Genomic DNA, 21,830 nt, shown 5'->3' on the forward strand with positions numbered 1-21,830 from the left:
GGGGGTAATGTATTAGCATGGATTGAGGATTGGTTAACTCACAGAAGACAGGGAATCGGGATTAATGGGTCTTTTTCAGGTTAGGAAGACGTAACTAGTGGAGTGCCACAAGGATCAGTCCTAGGGCCTCAATTATTTACTATATATATTAATGACTTGGTGGAGGGAGCAGAGTGTAATATATCCAAATTTGCTGATGATACACAAATAGGTGGGAGGGCATGTTGTGATGAGGACATAAGGAATCTGCAAGGGGATATAGATGGGTTGAGTGAGTGGGCAAAATCTTGGCAGATGGAGTTTAATGTAGGAAAGTGTGAGGTCATGCACTTTGGTAGGAAGAATGAAAAGGCAGACTATTATTTAAATGGAGAGAGACTCCAAAAAAGTGCAGCACAGAGATATCCAGGTATTCTTGTGCATGAAACACAAAACATTAGCATGCAGGTGCAGCAAGTAATTAAGAAGGCAAATGGAATTTTGGCCTTTATTGCTAGGGGGTTGGAGTTTAAAAATAGGGAAGTCTTGTTACAACTGTACAGGGTGTTGCTGAGGCCGCACCTGGAGTACTGTGTACAGTTTTGGTCCCCGTATTTAAGAAAGGATATACTGGCATTGGAAGCAGTTCAAAGAAGATTCACTAGGCTGATTCCTGGGATGAAGGGGTTGACTTATCAAGAATGGCTAAACAGGTTAGGCCTTTATTTATTAGATTTTAGAAGAATGAGGGGTGATCTTATTGAAACATACAAGATTCTGAGGGGGCTTGACAGGGTAGATGTTGAGAAGATGTTTCCACTGGTGGCAGAATCTCGAACTAGGGGACATAGTTACAGAATAAGGGGATACTTATTTAAAACTGAGATGCGAAGGAATTTTTTCCCTGAGGGTAGTGAACGTCTGGAATCCTCTACCCCAGAGAGTTGTGGAAGCTAGATCACTGAAAGTATTTAAAGAGGAGATAGATAGATTTTTGAAATATTGGGGAGTTGAGGGCTATGAGGAGCTGGCACAAAAGAGGAGTTGAGGTCTGGGGCAGATCAGCCATGATCTTATTGAATGGCGGGGCAGGTTTGAGGGGCTGAATGGCCTACTCCTGCTCCTATTTCTTATGTATGTCCAGACCCCTCATGATTTTGAATACCTCTATCAAATCACCTCTCAGCCTTCTCTTCTCCAACGAAAACAGTCCTAACTTCTCCAATCTATCTTCATAACTGAAGTACCTTACCAATGGTGGCCCTGAGAAGCAGCAGAAACACAGGAGGAAAGACAAATAATCCACCAGGATCTGTCCTTGTCCCTATGGTGGACAATAAGGAGCAAGCAGTTGTAGTACTGGTTGGGGCAGTGAGAGAGCAGTCAGTCTCAAAATCCCATTTCCCCACCATTTCCACTGCAATTTCACCCATTTTGTCCAGGAGCACAGGGGAAGATTCTTCCATTTCTGTATTGTCTTTTTGTCTTCTTTCAAATTCTTTTAACATTTTGCTGATAAGGGACCGTCAGAGACAATGGCACAGCTAACATGTGAATAACTGCTCATATGAAAACGTTGCTCCAGCAAGTTTTTGTTCTGGCTCAACTAAGTTTGATTACCTTGCGCTTCGTGAGATTGTGATAAATGCTACCTAATCTGATTCTCTGTTACCTCTAGGCTTGACTATTTCAATGCTTTCCAGGCCAGCCTACCACATTTTACCCTCCATAAACTTGAAGTCATCCAAAACTCTTCTACCCATGTCAAGCAACACCTCGATTTAAAAACTCTCATCCTTGTTTTCAAGTCCCTTCATAGCCTCGCCCCTCCCCATCTCTAATCTCCTCCAGTCCCACAACCCTCCAAGATATATGTGCTCACCTAATTCTGGCCTGTTGAGCATGCCCAATTGGTGGCCATGCCTTCAGCTGCCTAGGCCCTAAACTCTGGAATTCCCTCCCTAAACCTCTTAGCCTCTCTGTCCTTCTTTAAGATGCTCCTTGAAGCAAAACTCTTTGACCAACTTTTGGCCATCTGCACTAATATCACTTTATGAGGCTCCATGCCAAATTTTGATTTATAGCACTCTTGAAAAGTGCCTTGGGACGTTTTATTATGTTAAAGGTGCTAGATAAATACAAGTTGTTGTTGATGTGGGATAATGACAATCAATCTATGAAGAAAGAGCAATAGTTCAAAGTTTCTGTTCCTATGGGCTGAAGCATTGTTTTGAATCAAAACAAGAAATGCTGGAAATATTCAGCAGGTCTGGCAGCATCTGTGGAGAGAGAAGCAGAGTTAACATTTCAGGTCAGTGACCCTTCATCAGAACTGGCAGATATTAGAAATGGTAAAAGGTTTTAAGCAAATAAAGCAGCGGGTGGGGCAAGAGATAACAAAAGAGAAGGTGTTGATAGGACAGAGCGTCACAGAGAATAACTGACCAGAAGGACATGGAACAAAGGCAAACAGTATGTTAATGGTGTGCTGAAACTCAAAGCGTTAGTACAGAGAGGGTGTGAATAGACTGTAAAGCACAAAGCACTCCAAGCACAAACATTAAAAAAAACAGTAACAGTGGGTAGGCACAGTAGAAACAAACTAAAAAAACGGAAATAAAATAACCAAAGAAAAAAGAAAAAAAAAACTAAACATTAAAAGGAGGGCCCGTCATGCTCTGAAATTATTGAACTCAATGTTCAGTCTGGCAGGCTGTAGCATGCCTAATCGGTAAATGAGATGCTGTTCCTTGAGCTTGTGTTGATGTTCGCTGGAACACTGCAGCAATCCCAGGACAGAGATGGGAGCATGAGAGCGGGGGGAGGGGGGGGGTGGGAGGGTGCGGTGTTGGGGGTGGGGTTTGAAATGGCCAGCAACCAGAAGCTCAGGGTCATGCTTACGGACTGAGCGGAGGTGTTCCTCAAAGCAGTCACTCAATCTGCGTTTGGTCTCCCCAATGTAGATGACACCACATTGTCAGCAGCAAATACAGTATACTAAATTGAAAGAAGTACAGGTAAATCGCTGCTTCACCTGAAAGGAGTGTTTAGGGCCTTAGATAGTGAAGAGAGTGGAGGCAAATGGGAAGGTATTACACCTCCTGCGATTGCAGAGGAAGGTGCCGTGGGAAGGATTTTGAATCATCGTGCTACAGATTGGCAGCATCTGGGATTCCCCCTATTATTACTCACATGCTAATTTTAACAAGCCCATCGGTGGACAATGCATTGATCTGAGGTGAGGCACTCCTTAACTAAAAGGCAGAGAAAGTCAGATAGCTAGTCCATCCATACTGCTTCCACCTAGTTCGTTGTAACCAGCCGAAGGGAAGCAGTGATAGGTGAATGGGAATGGCTGTCCATCCTGATTTTTAATATCTGAAAAACTGTGCATGGTACAAATAAATTTCAAAGTAGGGCAGTAAAACAAATTAAATGGGAAAGGGAAAAAATGTTTTGCATAGAGTCTACAGCACAGAAATAGGCCATTCAGCCCAACTGGTCGATTCCAACGTGTATGCTTCATACGATCCTCCTCCCACCCTTCTTCATCTCAACCTATCAGTATATCATCTTTGAAATGTATTCACTTTAATACTCACATACCTTTGCTTCAATTTGCAGATACAATATATGCAGTAGTCAGGAGAAATAGTCTACCGAGCAATCCAAGGCATGCAACAAGTAAGTTAAACTTCATCGACTTAAAATCCTTCTGTATCTTAATGTTACAATGAATGTTTGTTTTATATAGTTTTTTTTAATCCCCCGAAGCAGCTTATGCTAATGAATGCAGAAATGTAGAAGAGGAAGACGAAGAAGTACCGTATGCAGACATTGTCATTTATAATCCAAAACGGCAGTTCTACAACCAACAGCCCAAGGTATTAATATTATTCCAGGTTAACCTTCTTTGTTCGCATACCTTAAGTCTATAGTCATCATGGGACCTGTCACAAGTCAGTGTCCCCTCAGATGAATTATGCCCAGTGAAGCATTGTGCCCTTCTTCATTGAATAAAAGTCCTTTCACCACACAGACTGTTTGTTGAGGAGAGGTTGGATTCATTGACCAGCAGTCTGTCTTTACAAATGGGCCTGAAGTGAGGCAAAGTAATGAATGCAGACAGAGACTCTGATAATGCAGGATACAGTTGTCAGTCCAGTTTATCTTCATGTAGAATTAGGGCAAATACATAAGGGTATCCATGACTAAGGTTAGCACCGCAGCCTTACAGCTCCAGCGACCCGGGTTCAATTCTGGGTACTGCCTGTGTGGAGTTTGCAAGTTCTCCCTGTGTCTGCGTGGGTTTTCTCCGGGTGCTCCAGTTTCCTCCCACATGCCAAAGACTTGCAGGTTGATAGGTTAATTGGCCATTGTAAATTGCCCCTAGTATAGGTAGGTGGTAGGGAAATATAGGGACAGGTGGGGATGTGGTAGGGATATGGAATTAGGGAAGGATTAGTATAAATGGGTGGTTGATGGTCGGCACAGACTCGGTGGGCCAAAGGGCCTGTTTCAGTGCTGTATCTCTAAACTATGACCCATCAGTACGCAGTGAATGGCTCAAATACTATCTGCTACCTCAGATTCATTTAGGGGAAGGGTGTTGCTTTTCTCTTCAATGTCTTCCCGCACCAATACAATGGTGACTTTGATCAGGGTTTTACTTCCAGCTGTATAGTGAGCTACTTTGTGTCCACTTGGTGCCTCTTCCCAGTTGTATATCTGAAATTAGAAACTGAATAAAGGGTAGACAAGGAAAAAATCCATGAAAAATCAACCAGTTTTTAAATTTTGTGCTCAAAGTGCATGAATGTGGTGTGGAAATAAAACCTTTAGTCTGATATTCTGCTGTTGTGAGATCTTAGTCTTATGGTTCTTGTTATAGGTATGTGTTTTCCCTACTCCGATATTACATTGGAGTATGGTTCACATGGCCATGTGATACTGATGCATCTATCCTGTCCAACCTAAGTTCGTAAACTCTACTACATCAGTACAGAGCACAAAAATGCTATTCTTACTCATGCTCTTTGGTATAGAGGAAATTGTTCTGCAATCTTATGGAACAGTGTTTCCTACACAATGGAAATTTGATAACAGCTATCATTATTTTGCCTTGGAAGCTTTCAAATTTAGTCCTGGATTCGATGGAATCAAATGTTAGTGTTCTCAGAACCAAGTGTCAACCTTTCAACAACTTCTTGTCCTGACGCAAGTAGAATTCTCCATAATTATTTCAAATCGTCTTATCTATCCTAACATTTGAAATTTAGTAATAGCTGTAACCTGTGGCTACTGCAAGATTTATCTCCAACCTCCAAAAACTCTTTTTCATTTGCTTGATTCTTATTCTAGAGGAAATAAAACTCAATTGGCTTCAGACAAGAAAAGATAGAAAATATGAAACTCTTTCAACATGTCACTTTCTAATGCTATGAGGTAGCCTTTTCTGAGACTTGAGGCTGAAGTTTCCAATGCTTTGCAAGCAATGGGTTACTTATCAGAAAAATCAGAGATAAAGTTAGAAAGTTCTGTCTCCATAGTATATGGGTCGATGTTACTTTTGCTGCACCCTGCATCACACAGCTATATAGATTTGTAATCTCACAGTTTTACTTTAATCCTATTACCACATTTAGTGAATGATTCAATCTCCATTTATTATCTTTGTTGAAAATCAACTTGTTCATGCTTTGCTGATGCAAAACTTGTCCCTTCTTCCTTTATCTACACAAAGGGACAAAGGGCAATATGTTTTGTAAGTTTTCAGGCCTGATATGATACCTGGAAACTGGGGGCAGGAGGAGAAGGTTCTTTCCCCCTCTGGTTTTGAGAATTCTTTGAAAGTCAGACGGGCTGTATGCTGGATTGTTGCTGTAGAGGAAACTCCACAGCAAAGCACTTTGAACAGGTGGGAGTAGGAATAAAAAATGGCACCATCTTTATCAGACAAAAGCCAAAATACTGCAGATGTTGAAAATCTGAAATAAAAGCAGAAAATGCTGGAAACACTTAGTAGATTGGGAGCATCTGTGGAGAGAGGGAGGTATGATTAATCTTTCAGATCTTACAACCCTTCGGTTTTGACAAAGGGTCACAGTCACGAAGCAGTGACCCCTCGTCTTCCCCTCTGCACAGATGCTGCTTGACCTGAAGAGTGTTTCCAGCACTTTATGGTTTTATTCCACGTTTATCAGATGCTTCATAAAAAGATTGTGAGTGTGTTTTTTTCCTTTTCCTTACGCTTGCTACAGCAAGTCCCAGATACAGCAGAGAAAAATACCAGGAAAGACTTCAAATATATCCGTGGTTCATCTCCTCACAAACAAGTTGATGATACTTCTGAATATTCTGCAGTCCGAGTTTCACGCCAAGACTTGAGAACTGCTTGACTGTGCAACACTGAGATTAGCTTTCTACTATAATTCAGTATTACTAACAAACTGCTCACCAATCTTGACAAAGTGACTTGCCGAAGTGAAAATGCTTTATGGATGAAACAAACATCTGCAAACTGAAGGACAGAGACTGAATGAGCAAGAATTAGCATTGAGCTGCAGAAGGTGTGTGTCAGTTCATAATGTTTCCTGCGATTCTGCTAAGACTTTATTGTTAATTTTTTGAGGTGTTGGAAATCTGTTAAGGATCAAAAATTCTGAAACATAGTATTTCCACTCCCCGTCCCCCACCTCAATTTCTTTTCCTCCTCCTACTAAATGCAGAATAATGATAATGTGTAGTTCCATTGATAACAGCAGCTGTATGGGTACCTCAACAAACTGACTCTAATGTGCGGCAAAAGCTTTGAATTTATGTTTCACTGTGAAGGGCCCAAAATGCAGCCTCTCAAAAGCCTAAGTCTGTCTTTTCAACAGTGGGAGGCACCAGAGTCAATTGTAATCTGTCCTCATCCATCATCCATGGAGTTTACAGTAGGAGACATTGGATAATAGTGAGAAGTCAGAAGCTTAGCTGACTTTTCCGCCCTGTTCATGGCCTAGGGAAAAGAAGACAAATGTAATGGCTACAGAATTGCCATCCAAACTGAGTTTATCTAACTCAATGCAGCCCAAGGGTCAAAACCAGAACATTTCTTCTGCATGGTTCATAATTGCACTGCCCAGTGTACATGCCACTGAGCCATCAATTGACTAACGAGAAATTTTAACACAGCTAAACAGCTATTACAGTGGAATTGTAAGTTTGTAACAAAAAATTAACATTGCCCACCTGAATGCACAAAATTGCAGGTTAACACAAAAATGTAAATGAATGCAATTTGCAAATGTAACAAAGAATATTTAATGGAAATGTTTATGCAAAAATATTTTGTACAGGAAAATGGCAAACATTTGTATTTTGCTCCATTGTTCTTACAAAGACATGGTGGATTCTATAATGCTCCCACAATTCAACACTTTAAAACCAGGTTCTTGTAAATAGAAGTGTTGTGTGTCTTTTACAACTTTGCAAAATCCAGGAGCAGTCAAAAGTTATACAAATATGGCAGATTTCAAATAAAAAATGCAGAAAAAAATAAAAAATGCTCAAGGAGAAATTAGCCTGAATTTAACTGGTATCGCACATCACTAGCTTACTATTTGCCGCAACTTGAAAACATTTATCAAAGTTTCTTGAGAGTTTCTTGAGAGTGTGTGGCCCTCCCTATGATTGCCAACCTACAAAATCCAATCTTCAATGTTTACAACAGCTATGGATGTCCTGTGATAAGTTGGAAAGGTATTCTGGGATCTGAGAGCATTATAAATGGAAATGCCAGGGCCTGAGTGTACTAGAGGCAGTCCTGAGATTAGGGAGCACTTAAAGCGGGGTCATGGGGTCTGTGAACATTTGTTGTCCCTGGATCATGAAACACTGGGAAATTGCTCTAGAGATTTGTGGGCATTGTAGTGGGTTCTGGGAGAGGATTCATATATGGAAAGGAATTTTGGGGACCAGGAGGACTCTGGGAAAAGTTTTGAGCAATGAGGGAGTACTGTGGAGGTGAGGGACCTCGGATACCTAAACTGTATTTGGATTCTTTTGAACTATCAGGCAACTTCAGTGTGTTTGTGAGAATTTTATACAAAAGAATTGCTGTTTAAACCCAAGAAATAGTTTGCTTCTATCTTAGAAGGAAAAGATATTAACTGAAGTTGGAGCTAAAATGAAGAGGGGAGGGACATGGGCAACCTCCAGTTGGGGCATCCAATAATTCAGCCTCATCTTCCAGTAAGGTTCAAATCACTTAGAAAAACAAACTGAAATCCTCCAACTTTTCCACTGAGAAAGAAAAAAAAAGGTCTTGGTAAAATTTCAACAAAATAAACCATGGGTGCGATTCATCTAACTGTAGGTAAGGTGAAAATTGAAAAGTTCATAATTGAAATAAAACTTTGAAAATCCAACTTCAAGTTTGTTTTGAAGTTTTTTGGAACAAACAAATTGACACATTCTTACAGGATAGGGAGAGTCCCCCTTTTCTGTAACTCGCTAGAAATGTACTAATGCCCACTGAAAAGTTTTGCATACCATCCATGCTCAGAATGTGCTTGGTGACTTCCTTCAACTGTTCTGGAAAAATAAAATCCAGTTATCATCTAAGCCTTTGAGACTGGTTGAGGTCTTGACTTAAAAACTTTGATGAAGATGTTAAAAATGCAAAAGATAATTCAATAGATAAATGTAATCATGCTATTGTCAAATATTAAATGTTTTTTTTAAAATTTTGTTTAAAACCTTATTTTAAGAACATAGAACAGTACAGCACAGTACAGGCCCTTCGGCCCACGATATTGTGCCGAACCTTTAACCTACTCTAAGATCAAACTAACTATCTACCCTTCATTCTACTATCATCCATGTACCTATCCAAGAGTCGTTTAAATGTCCCTAATGTATCTGCTTCTACTACCACCGCTGGCAGCGCATTCCATGCACCCACCACACTCTGTGTAAAGAACCTACCTCTGACATCTCCCCGAAACCTTCCTCCAATCACCTTAAAATTATGCCCCCTGGTGATAGCCCTTTCCACCCTGGGAAAATGTCTCTGGCTATCCACTCTATCTATGCCTCTCATCATCTTGTACCCCTCTATCAAGTCACCTCTCATCCTTCTTCGCTCCAATGAGAAAAGCCCTAGCTCCCTCAATCTTTCTTCAGTTACTCCAAAAAACATTTCAAGTTATTTTATTGTGTTTACCTTCTTTGTTCTTTTATTTATAAAGAAAGCCTTGCATTTTATATAATTATAGATTATCCTGACTGGTTCTTCAGGATTAGTTATTAATTTTCTGTACTTTAATTTGACTTAATCAGGAAAGTGTGACAGTGAAAGTATGAAAGTGTGGTTGTGAAAACTGGAATGTAACAGAAAATATGTGGTTGTTACAGGAAGCAAGGGTTGTATGACAGGAAATGCTGCAGATGCAAGACTTTTCTGGCCAAATCATTAGAATCATAGAATGATCCAGCACAGAAGGAGGTCATTCAGCCCATCTTTGAAAGTGCTATCCAAGTAGTCCCACTACCATGCTCTTTCCCCATAGCCCTGCTGAGTTAATAAGTTTGCTGGAAGAAAATATAGGTCTATGAACTACTTTAAAACCTTAATGATCACTAATAAATTTTCCATGGTGACTTAAACAATATAATTTCTAGAAGATTGTGATAAAGTTGGGAGAACACTTCAGAAAATCACTGCACAAATCTGTCTAGTGCTCTGAACCTAATCTGGTCATCTGATAAAGTTACATAGGAAACGTTGACCTAGTAACATGCACTGGTATGTGTTGGCATGAAAGGATAACCAAAAACCATGACAACAGGAAGGAAGTTTTGATGACAGGAAGTGTGTTCCCAGTACAAGATTTTTAATAATATACTTGTTGAGCTACCATAGCATTACATAAGCTAAGTCAATGTGGTATCACTATTATATGCCACTGATCGCTTTGCATTGCTGCTATCAGCGGTCGGCCCAATATGATGTCCATTTTGCTGGTGAGCTGTCTGGGAATGTGCAGCGGCCATCTGCACCTTGCTGGTCTAATTTACATGACGCCTGAGGCCCAATGTCATTCAGCCCTACTTATTCCAGTGCAGAGATCATTCTCTCCAATTCATTTTTTGAAGTTCATACCACACAAAACAAAAGCAACAATGTGTTTGTCTTTAGAACTCTATATTCTGTCTCACAAACATACATTGATGCAATCTCTTTACAAAATACATTATAAATTTTCCTTTAAGCTTTTGAAGTTAGTCCCCTTCCTTTTTGAAAATAATTTAAAGAAAAGCTACTGAGCAGAAAGTTGAGGAAGCAGCAGAAAAAATTTAATCTGTACTGCTGAATGACTGGAGCTGATAAGTCCTGTGAAATTAGATGTACTGAACATGAGCAGACTTTATAAACCAAGCTTCATTCACAGAGTGGCAGCTCTCAGCAAAAATATCAACTCCCATCCCAGGCTTTTGCAAGAGACTGAGGCCTTCCAGTGAAAACTTTAAAGGAGGCATTGAAGACATAAAAGATAATGCAACAGATAAAATTTATCATATTATGATGAAATGTGTCATATTTTTGAATTATTTTCATTATGTTTAAGCCCTAACTTTGAACATAAATATTTCAGTTACTGAGGAGAAAAATGTCAAATGAAAAAAAAATTTCAAAGAGCATTTTGCAGGTACCTGACGGCCAGATTATACAATCAGAGTGATGAATTTACATTGGAAAAAAATAAATATAGATAAAGAATTCATAATGGAAAAGTGGCAAAAATATGACAACAGGAAGACACGTTGCACAGACAGGAAATGCATGTAGATGCAAGATATTTAAAATATTGTGAGGCTATATTGTTGAGGATATATTACTATCATTTCTCAATATATTTATGTACATTTTCTTTCAATTTTAATTTATTGCTCAGTGGTAAATGCATATGTGACATGACCACAAAAAGCCAAGCAGCAATCCCCCGTCTGTGCTGAATTTCCTGATCTTTGTTGCAGGAGTGTTATCAGTGCCCCTGAGACTAGCGAAAGAAAAAAAATTAAGCCACCTTTTTTTTTATTCGTTCATGGGATGTGGGCATCGCCGGCTCGGCCAGCATTTATTGCCCATCCCTAATTGCCCTTGAGAAGGTGGTGGGGTGCTGCCTTCTTGAACTGCTGCAGTCCATGTGAGGTAGGTAAACCTATAGTGCTGTTAGGAAGGGAGTTCCAGGATTTTTGACCCAGTGACAGTGAAGGAACGGCGATATTGTTCCAAGTCGGGATGGCGTGTGGCTTGGAGGGGAACTTGCAGGTGGTGATGTTGCCATGCATCTGCTGCCCTTGTCCTTCTAGGTGATAGTTGTGGGTTTGGAAGGTGATGTCAAAGGAGCCTTGGTGCATTGCTGCAGTGCATCTTGTAGATGGTACATACTGCTGCCACTGTGCATTGATGGTGGAGGAAGTGAATGTTTGCCAATCAAGCGGGCTGCTTTGTCTTGGATGGTGTCGAGCTTCTTAAGTGTTGTTGGAGCTGCACCCATCCCGGCAAATGGAGAGTATTCCATCACACTCCTGACTTGTGCCTTGTAGATGATGGATCAGCTTTGGGGATTCTCCCGCTGATCAATTAACATGCCATTGCTCACTATCTCAATTCACACACTGAGTCGAGGCATGTGGGCTGCCAATGTCTGCAGTACTATATGCCAGTGCCAGTTGATGCCTACAGGAGGGAGAAAATGTGCAAACGTTGGGGGAAAAGTGGTATACCGCAACCAAAATAAAGAAGGCTGTGATGTACTGGAAAAAGAATACTATCACATCTTTATCTTAAAAAGCCTAGCATGGGCCAAAAATAAATAAAAGCAACAATTGCTTTGAAAGCAGTCTGAGAGGGTAAGCTGCATAACTCAACTGTAAAACTTTCTATATGCTTGCAAACTACTGAGCAATGCATCTGGTTCATTTAAATATAGCTCATTGCCACTGCAGATGCTATGATGATGTGATAAATCTGGCATTTTAAGCAACATAACACATGCTGGCAGTTCCTGTCTTGGAATTCACTTGAACTTTCAAAGATGTTACCCATTTCTATATTCAGAGGCCTTTTCCTGCTGGTTTAATGTATTTCATTTTCATTCTTAAAAATATTTGAGATATATATGTATTTTATGTGTATAGTTAATATATATTATGTATAAAATAGTGAAAGTTATTCGACAGTTTTGTCACATTAGAGTAGGTTTTAGTTCAGGCCCCCTGCCACCACGGATCCCAACCTCAAGGGCTCCTTAAAATCAGCCCGTTAACTCTGCTTCTCTCTCCACAGATGCTGCCAGGCCTGCTGAGTATTTCCAGCACTTTCTGTTTTTATTTGAGTTTTAGTCTTGTAGCTTCACAGGTTAGCTCCTTGAGGCTTGTTACTTCCTCCCAGATATCTACCTGTAACTGTGGTTTCACAGTTTAACCATTACCTTCTGCAAGGTTTTTGGACTATATTATGTACTTGCATATGTAACTAGTAGAGGCACCCTTGAATAGGGGGGTCATGCCTTTATTGAATTTGTCAGTTCCTAGCTGAGATATAAAAGATCAAAACTTTAGAACATATGTTGCTGAATGAAGTAAAAGCACAGCTAACTAGTAAAAGCAGTGGCCTTTGTTCCATTTTATTCAAGCCTAGTTCCACATGCATAATATTGGCAGAAGCAACCATCACTCAGCTTGAATGCACAGTTTGTGAGTCTCTATCAACATAGTGTCAGGTATGTAGAATCATAGAATAATGCAGCACAGAAGGAGGCCATTCGACCCATCATGAATGTGCCGGATCCTGACTGTCAGTCCTGACTTTAATTCATGCTCCCTCTGATGCATTCTCGGTTGCGATTTACTGGCCAAAATTGCTAATGAGGTTTGAAGGTGAAATGATTGGAATTGATATTACTGTGGAAAGGAAGCTTCACTAATGTATTTGGTTGGGAAGGAGATACTCAGAAATCATGACACTCTAAACTCGAGGGGAGATGAAAATAATTTTTTTTCACGGCAAGTTGTCATGATTTGGGATGCACTTCCCGAAAGAGTGGTGGAAGCAGATTCAACTGCTATCTTTCAAAAGAGAATTAGATATATACTTTTTCTATAATTTTTATCGAATTAACATTTTAAGAATACAGTACAAAATAAACATTTGATGATTCAAGCAGATTAAATATTTCAGACTTCAAAAAAGAGGATCACCCGTATTTCAGTATTTAAAACTCAGTCATTTGACTGTGGATTTTAACAAAAAAGCTGCAGTAAATAACTCCTTGGGGCCCTGAATTTTGTTTTTAACATTTATATATATATATATATGGATATTTCATTCAAATTACAGCTATTTTTAGTACAGAATGTCAAAGAATTCACAAGATGTACAGAGCCACAGGCCATTGTCTATTTTTACAGTATTCAAAAGAAAATTAAGCTCCTATTATTGGTGCAAATACAGAACCATGGTAACCTGAAAGGATTGAGGTCATTTTATACGTCATTCATGTTGCTGAGTGCCAAATAAATTCCACTTGCCATCTACCAAGAGGTGAATTACTTTTCACCTTTGGTCCTGAGGGGGAGAAACTCATTTGCGAAAGTGGTGTTACACAGACTTACCTCGATATAATGGGATGGGCATCGCTGCCTACCTCCTGAGGTTAAGTCTGCCTAGGTGCTACAGAAATGAATTTCTCCCCCAAGAATCAAACTAAGATCCAGTTTAACAGCAGCTTATGTCTCTACCATTCAGCTTCTGCTGTTCTGCTGTATTTGATACCTTCCTTCTGTTGCAGATCATTTACAGCCCACTGACTAGATCTTAATCTGTACTTAAGCTGTGTATGATTCCTTTTTAGAAATCATTTTCTAATGTTGCTGTTCAAATAACAGGCATCAACCAACCTGTCAGAGCTTCTAACCTTATAGGGACTGTTTTATGACACTGTTATTAAACTGTGCAAGCCCCTAAAACTGCTCTAATCTGTGAAAAAACTTATCATAAATGTTATCCTTTCCTTATGACTGCAAGCAGTAAGTTGACACCATAAATACAGGCTGTAAGAAACTTCCATGAACTTGATTCATCTCTCTGATGGTGCACGATCTCTGCTCTGAGTAAGGATTAAATGTTGAAACAACAGTTTCATTCAAAAAGGATGAGAGACTTAGTTACATGAACAGATTGGCGAAGCAGGGGTTTCTCTCCTTAGAGAAGAGAAAGTTGAGAGGAGATTTGACAGCTTTCAAAATAAAAAGAGGTCTAGATAGAGTAAATTGAGAGAAGCTGTTCACATTGGTGGAAGGGTTGAGAAACAGAGAACACCAATTTAAGGTGATCAGCAAAAGAACCAGCGGTGACATGAGGAAAAACTTTTCTACGTAGCGTGTGGTTAGGATCTAGAATGCACTACTTATGGTGGAGGCAGATTCAATCATAGCTTTCAAAAGGGAATTGGATAATTATCTGAAAGACAAAATTTGCAGGTCTATGGGGAAAAGGCAGAAGAGTGGGACTAGCCGAGTTGCTCTTGCAGAAAGCCACATGGGCACGATGGGCTGAATGGCCTCCTTCTGTGCTGTAATCATTCTATGATTCTGTAAGTACTTCTTTCACACAAGGGGTGGTGGACATCTGGAATTCTCTCCCCCAAAGCTCTGTGGATGTTGGGTCAATTGAAATGTTCAAGGCTGAGATTGTTAGGTTTTTATTAGGTAAGGATATCAAGGAACATAGAGCAAAGGTCAGTAAATGGAGTTAAGGTACATATCAGCCATGATCTAATTGAGTTACAGAATAGACTCAATGGACTGAATGGTTCTTATGTTCCTTAATCAGCAATTTAGAGAATGTTTACTTTACAATAGGCTTTAAATACAACCAAAGTAGGCCACCACAATTGAAGCTGCTTTACAATTTAAAATTTAAATAAGCACGATGAAAAAACTTCAATTCCCTCAGTTTCCTGCACCAGCTATAACTAAGCACACTGTGGTAAAGCATACCAGCAGCTGCTAGCCAGAACACAGGACGTGGTATAATGGTGCAGAAGCAGGAAATGGTGGTTCACTCGAAGCACATATTACTGCATTGAATTGTACCTTGACCAGGTGCCAGCTACAATAAGCTAGAATTAAAAGCGTCACTTCTTATTCACTGAGCTGTGCTGAGAGTGGAAAATTTGCATTTTAAGATAACTCTGCAATTCATGTGCAAAATCAAGTCATTTGTCTGATTTCCATGTATACTGCAGAGCTCCCTGAAGGTTCATTTGCTTAGTGTGGTGCAAAGCCTTACAGACCACAGTCTAATTTCTGGTCTCTGCTGAGTGAGTTGATCTCAGCCATTGTGGCAGGAAGGGTGCAGTAAGGAATAAAGCCCCCATTATTTTTTTTTAATTCGTTTGTGGGATGTGGGCGTCGCTGGCTAGCCAGCATTTATTGCCTATCCCTAATTGCCCTTGAACCGAGTGGCTTGCTAGGCAATTTCAGAGGAGGACATTTAAGAGTCACCCACACTACTTGTGGGTCTGGAGTCACATGTACACCAGACCAAGTAAGGACAGCAGATTTCCTTTCCTAAAGATCATTAGTGAACCAGATGGGTTTTCACAACAATCAACAATGGTTTCATGGTCATTATTAGACTAGCTTTTAATTCCATATTTATTGATTGGATTCAAATGTCCAGAGTATTAGCCTGGGCTCTGGATTACTAGTCCAATGACAGTACCACTACACCACCGCTTCCCCCTGAAGAACTTGATGACATCATTCTAGACTGATCACTGAAGAGGGTCCAATTGGCTGAAATACTGGGAAGCTGACAGGAACAGTACCCTAGCGAGAGTTAGTGCCGTCAGGAAGGGGGAGAGAACTGACACCCAGTAAAAACCCTAACTGTGGAAGGTTTTGCTTTAATAATGAAAAAGGTTAAGTGATTAGCATCCTACATTGGTTCATTCGGGGGTAGCTTTGTGACTTTGCACTCCTAAAGGGAACCTCATTTGTTAAAAGTGAGTATCAGAATTTCTGATCAGTTCTGACACACAAGGTTCATGTTAGAGGTGTGAGGTCAGATACTGATAATCTCATCTCAGGAAGGACATCAGTCTTGTCCTCAATCAGTGCACATGCGCAATCTATGGGAGTTGAACTTATTTGACCTCACTTTTCTCTCCTGCCTGTGGCTTGGGTCAGTCTAAGGGGATTTGTTAGTTTGGATGACTCTCTTGAATAGTAGCAGTGATCTGCTCAAGGGAAATTTCTCTGCTCATTTCTCCACACCTCACGGTCCTGTGCTTTACTCTTCAGTTGTTCATAAGAGCCTCCTATGTTTTAACTTCCAAGGGAATTGAGCAATACGACTAGGGAAAAATACATGAGATGGTTTCCAGTTGCATTTCTCATGTGTGCTTTAAAGGAAACACAAGTCCTCTTCCTGAAGGATGAACCTCCTGTAAGCAGCCGCTGCCCCTTCAGATTCCAGAACTTCCGCTATCACCACTGAACATTCGTTGGCTCCACCGTTGGGCGTAGCCTGTAACCCTGAGCATGGGACCCTGACTGGGCCTGGGGCTACTCTAAAAAGGGTAGTGACGACCACCCACTATGTCCCAAATGAACCTGCTGCCCAGTTTCTTCAATATTGTTGATAAAAACAACCCCCCTTCAGTTCTTGACTATACTTGGAAAAAATATTTGAGTTCAGTGTTGAAGCAGTGGTGATTGGCAGGGGTGGTGATATGGGTGGCGGGGTAATGTTAAGCTAATTCACTGAGTGAGATGCCCACAGGATGTGGTGGCATGCTGGTTTTACAACCCTCCCCAATAGTACTCTCCACTGGCTTCAATGGACAGTAGAATTTCATGGGTGTAAAATCAGCATTGCACCCAATCCTGTCAGTTTCCCGATGTGCCAATGAGGTTCAAATGGCCCCTTAAGTCACTGCTTAGCCTGTTCCAAATCAAAAATCACTTTAGGCTTGCCGAACTCCTCTGTACTTCAGTCATTTTTTTTTTGGAGGGTTCAAGTTCCATTCCAGAGACTTGAGCACAAAATTTAGGCTGGTACTTCTGTCATCTTTCAGGTGAGATAATAAAACCAAGGCCCCAACTGTATTTTTAAGGTGGACATAAAAGATCCTGTGGCATGAGGCAGAGCAGGGGAATTCTCCCTGATGTCCTGGCCTGGTTATCCATCAACCAACAACATTATAAAAACAAATTATCGAGTCATTCTCACCTTACTGTTTCTGGAAGCTTTGCTGTGCATGAAATGGCTGCCATGTTTCCTACAACAATGGCTTTACTTCAAAAGTACATCATTGGCTGTAAAGCGCTTTGGGAAGTCCTGAGGTTATAAATATAAAAGTAAGTTCTTTCTTTTAACTTCGCCACATTGATTTTAACTCCACTACAACCTCATCTCTGCCAGCTGGAGCAATTTAAAATTGCCTTCAGGCACACACTTATTTGCTTAATACGTTACCAATCAGTCCCTGCCAGTTTTTGCACAGAAGTCTCGGTGTTCCCTAGGAATTGATCTGCGTGCACAGCTTATTACAAAGCAAAAATAAGGCCCAATACTATGACATGAGAGTTAAGATTTATAATCCCACAGCATGTAATACTACTTGTAGCGACAAAATAATTACAGTTATCTTCAATGGCTCAGCCTCTGAAGGAAATAGTGATTATAAGTTGTATATTATATATAACTGAATCTTTGTCCATTATGTGCCTGTAACAATTATCAAATAGTCATGTATAATAGTTTGCAGTGAGGTTTAAGCTATGGCTTAGTGTAGCAATTTTACCTATGATTCAGAAGGTTGTGGGTTCAAGTGCCACACCAGAGATAGAGTCATTATAGAGTCATAGGCCGGAATTTTACGCCGCCCCAGAGGGTCGGATGGTGGCGTGAGGGCGGCGTAAAATTGAGCGGCAGGCTCCGGGGAGGCCTAACCACCCCGATTCCGCCTCCGACCAAGTTTACGGAGGTCCGGCGGGGGGGTGGGGGGGGGGGGGTGGCGAGAAGCGGCCCGCCTGCCCAAGGCCAATCAAGACCCTTATGTGGCCACTTAACGGCCACTTAAGGGCCCTTGCCCGCCTCCACGGGTATTTTACCCGTGGCAAGCCGGTGTGCCGGGGACGTGAAAGGCCACCCAGCTATAGCTGTCAGCCTTTCCGCAGCCCGGGTGGGGGGGGTGTTGGCAATCAGGCACAGGGTGCCCGATTGAGGGCCACCCCTGCCTCCCAACCCAACCCCGGGAATCAAGACACCCCCCTCCCCCCAAACGACCACCCTAACCTCACCAGGGCACGGCCGATTCCCCGGTGAGGCTGCCCAAACTTACCTTCTGTCCCGGTTCCATTGCGTCCTCCTCAGTCAGCTGGGCTGAAGTCCCAGCAGTGGCTACCGCTCCTGATGGCGCTGCTGAGACTAAGAGCTGCCGGCCCGCTGATTGGCCGGCAGCTCACTGAGACGGGACCTCCTCCCTCAAGTGGGTGGAAGTCCCGCCTCGGGCCAATGGAAGCCTGGGGATCCGTAAAATACGGAACGGATCCCCAGGCTGGGCGGGAGCGGGATCGGCACCGACATTTACGTCGGAGTCCGGCTCCTGTCCGCCCAGCGTAAAATTCCGGCCATAGAGTCGTACAGCATAGAAACAGGTCCTTCGGCCCACCATGTCCATGCCAACCATAATGCCTATCTATACTAATCTCACCTGGCTGCATTAATTCCATATCCCTCTATGCCTTGCTCATTCAAGTACCTGTCCAGATGCCTCTTAAATTTTGCTACTGTTCCTGCCTCCACCACCTCCTCAGGCAGCTCATTCCAGATACCCACTATTCTTTGTGTGAAAAATTTACCCCTTTGATCCCCTTTAAACCTCTTCCCTCTCACCTTAAATCTATGCCCTCTAGTTTTAGTCACCCCTACCATGGGAAACAGACTCTGACTATCTACCCTATCTATGCCTCTCATAATTTTATATCACTCTATCATGTCCCCTCTCAGCCTCCTTCGCTCCATGGAAAACAGACCCAGCCTATCCAATCTCTCTTTATAGCTCAAGCCCTCCAAACCAGGCAACATCCTTGTGAATCTTTTCTGCACCCTCTCTAGCTGAATCACATCTTTCCTGTAGTGCGGCGACCAGAACTGTACACAGTACTCCAAATGCGGCCTAACCAATGTTATGTACAACTGTAACATGACGTCCCAACTCTTGTACTCAATGCCTCGGCCGATGAAGGCAAGCATGCCATACGCCTTCTTCACCACCCTGTCTACCTGTGTTGCCACTTTCAGGGAACTATGTACTTGCACACCAAGGTCTCTCTGTTCAACAACACTCCCCAGGGCCCTGCCATTCACTGTATATGTCCTGCCCTGGCTTAACTTCCCAAAATGCATCACTTCGCACTTGTTTGCATTAAATTGCATTTGCCAATCCCTTGCCCACTTTCCCAGTTGACCTATATCCTGTTGTAACCTTAGACAACCTTCTTCACTGTCCACTACACTACCAATTTTGGTGTCATCTGCAAACTTACTAATCATGCCCCCTACATTCATATCCAAGTCATTAATATATATGACAAACAACAGAGGGCCCAGCATCGATCCCTGCGGCACACCACTGGTCACCGGCCTCCAATCTGAAAAACAACCCTCCACTACCACCCTCTGCCTTCTATCACCAAGCCAATTTTGTATCCAATTTGCTAGCTCACCCTGGATCCCATGTGTTCTAACCTTCTGGACCAGCCTACCATGCGGGACCTTGTCAATGGCCTTGCTAAAGTCCATGTAGACAACGTCCATCGCCCTGCCCTCGTCAATCCTCTTGGTCACCTCCTCGAAAAACTCAATCAAATTCGTGAGACATGATTTCCCACGCACAAAACCATGCTGATTATCTCAAATAAGACCATGCCTTTTCAAATGCATATAAATCCTGTCTCTCAGAATCCCTTCCAATAACTTTCCCACAACTGATGTAAGGCTCACCGGCCTGTAGTTCCCTGGCTTATCCCTGCTGCCTTTCTTAAATAAAGGCACAACATTAGCTATCCTCCAGTCTTCCAGTGCCTCACCCATGGCTAACAATGATACAAAAATCTCTGCCAGGGCCCCAGCAATCTCCTCCCTTGCTTCCCATAGCATCCTAGGGTACACCTGGTCAACCCAAGATCTGAGTGCATAACTCTAGGCTGACACTCCAACTGAGGTTGTGTTGTCTTTCAGATGGGATATTAAGCTAAGACCCCAACTGCCGTCTCAGGTGTGGAGTTGGGGGTTCCACAATGAGAAAATAACTGTCCACATTGTCATAAAATGAGCACACGCGTATCCTTTTAAAAATGAGAATTCATAGATGCATCCCTGATCCCCTTCCTGAATGTGTAAGTGGTGTTTCACTTCCTTTCAGGAATGTTGTTGAGACTGGCTACATAAATTCTGTGGTGACTTGCCTTCGCTCCTCTCTATCTCAAACCCTGTGCCTATCATTGATTGAATGGAGCGAGCTAATGTCATTGTAAATTCAAAGTCTTTACTATAATGCTTTAGATATTGATTATAATTTATGGAAATTTCTGTCTCTAACCATTACTAAAGTGAGCTCCCTACACTGATCCTGTGCTCACAGTTGTATCCTATTGCCTATCAATAACTAATAGAAAAGTTTTCAACCAGTGATTCCTTAAGTAAACTGAACCAAGGATTCTAGTAGTCAGGCACAATGTGCACAACCCAAGATACTGAGCACCTGGAATGTAAGCTGTTCATAAGGTGGAACATAATATATTGTGAACCCTTAACTCAGGAGATTTATTAAAATATTTCCTATTAGTGTAGGTTTATGAAATTGAAAAAATAACAATTAACATCAAAAGTGAAAAATTTTGCTGTTCAGGCTTTATGTATCAAAATTGAGGCTCATCACAAAATTTGTTAGATCAGAAGTGTTTAGGTAATAATGCTGGATGCCTGGCTAACCTCAAGAATATTAACACCTCTTTATGGTCAACCGTGTTCAATAACCAGAGTTAACCTCATGGCCTTTGAAATATGTACGGAAACTACAAGTAGAAATAACAAGGCCTGATAACAAAATAACAAGGAATCTAAAAATATATCTTAAAGGGTAGAAATTTTAAAAAAACTTTCTTTGACATAGGACATTTTATGACCAAAAGATATCCCAAAAAACTTTAAGCAATAAAGTACTTGAGAAGTGTCGTCACTGTTGTAAAGTAAGAAAATACAGCAGTCAATTTAAACACAGCAAGTCCCACAAACCCGCAATGACATCAATGACCAATGGAACAGTTTTATTACTGTTGCTTGAGGGATGACTGTTGTTTAAGACACCTGTGAAACTTCCCTACACTTCTTCAAATTGTGTTTGGGATCTTTTATATCCACTGGATATGACAGGTGGGACCTTGTTTTTTGTTCATGGTTAGCAAGGCCAGAATATATTGCCCATCTTTAATTGCCTTGAGAAGGTTCACTCTAATTCTTTTTATTGTGTGCGGCCTGTTCATCGAATCCACACTATTAGCATCCTGGAGATCCCCATTCACTGGAAATGCAACTGCATTAGTACTATAGCTACAAGAGCTGGTCAGAAGTTGTGTATTCTGTGGCCCTTTCAATTTTTTTGAGTGGCCACATACGCATGATAACTTAAAGGGAAAGGTCTCTGCTCAGCCTTTGTGGGAACATCCGGGTTGCTGTGCAGCCGCACAACTTAGAGGGAACATTGGCAGTGAGCCTTTTATTT

At 41.5% G+C, this 21,830-nt stretch overlaps 1 protein-coding gene across 6 annotated transcripts in view; it reads left to right on the forward strand.

Moving 5' to 3' along the window:
• Window positions 1-21,830, forward strand: part of LOC137381380 (sialic acid-binding Ig-like lectin 13) — a 213,867-nt gene that overhangs the window by 64,121 nt on the left and 127,916 nt on the right. For 4 of the 6 annotated variants that reach the window (XR_010977165.1, XM_068053879.1, XM_068053881.1 and 1 more), the window contains 2 exons: window positions 3,604-3,663; window positions 3,754-3,863. Coding sequence is in view for 5 of the 6 variants with exons in the window: in XM_068053879.1 (XP_067909980.1) it covers window positions 3,604-3,663; window positions 3,754-3,863 (170 nt within the window). In the remaining variant the exon portion in view is untranslated. Of the gene's footprint in view, window positions 1-3,603; window positions 3,664-3,753; window positions 3,864-6,239; window positions 8,712-21,830 lie in introns of those variants that run through there. The other 2 variants (XM_068053880.1, XM_068053878.1) reach the window with 2 other exon arrangements.

The sequence above is a fragment of the Heterodontus francisci genome, chromosome 22 (genome assembly GCF_036365525.1).
Source record: "Heterodontus francisci isolate sHetFra1 chromosome 22, sHetFra1.hap1, whole genome shotgun sequence".
In the NCBI taxonomy this organism is placed as follows: Eukaryota; Metazoa; Chordata; class Chondrichthyes; order Heterodontiformes; family Heterodontidae; genus Heterodontus; species Heterodontus francisci.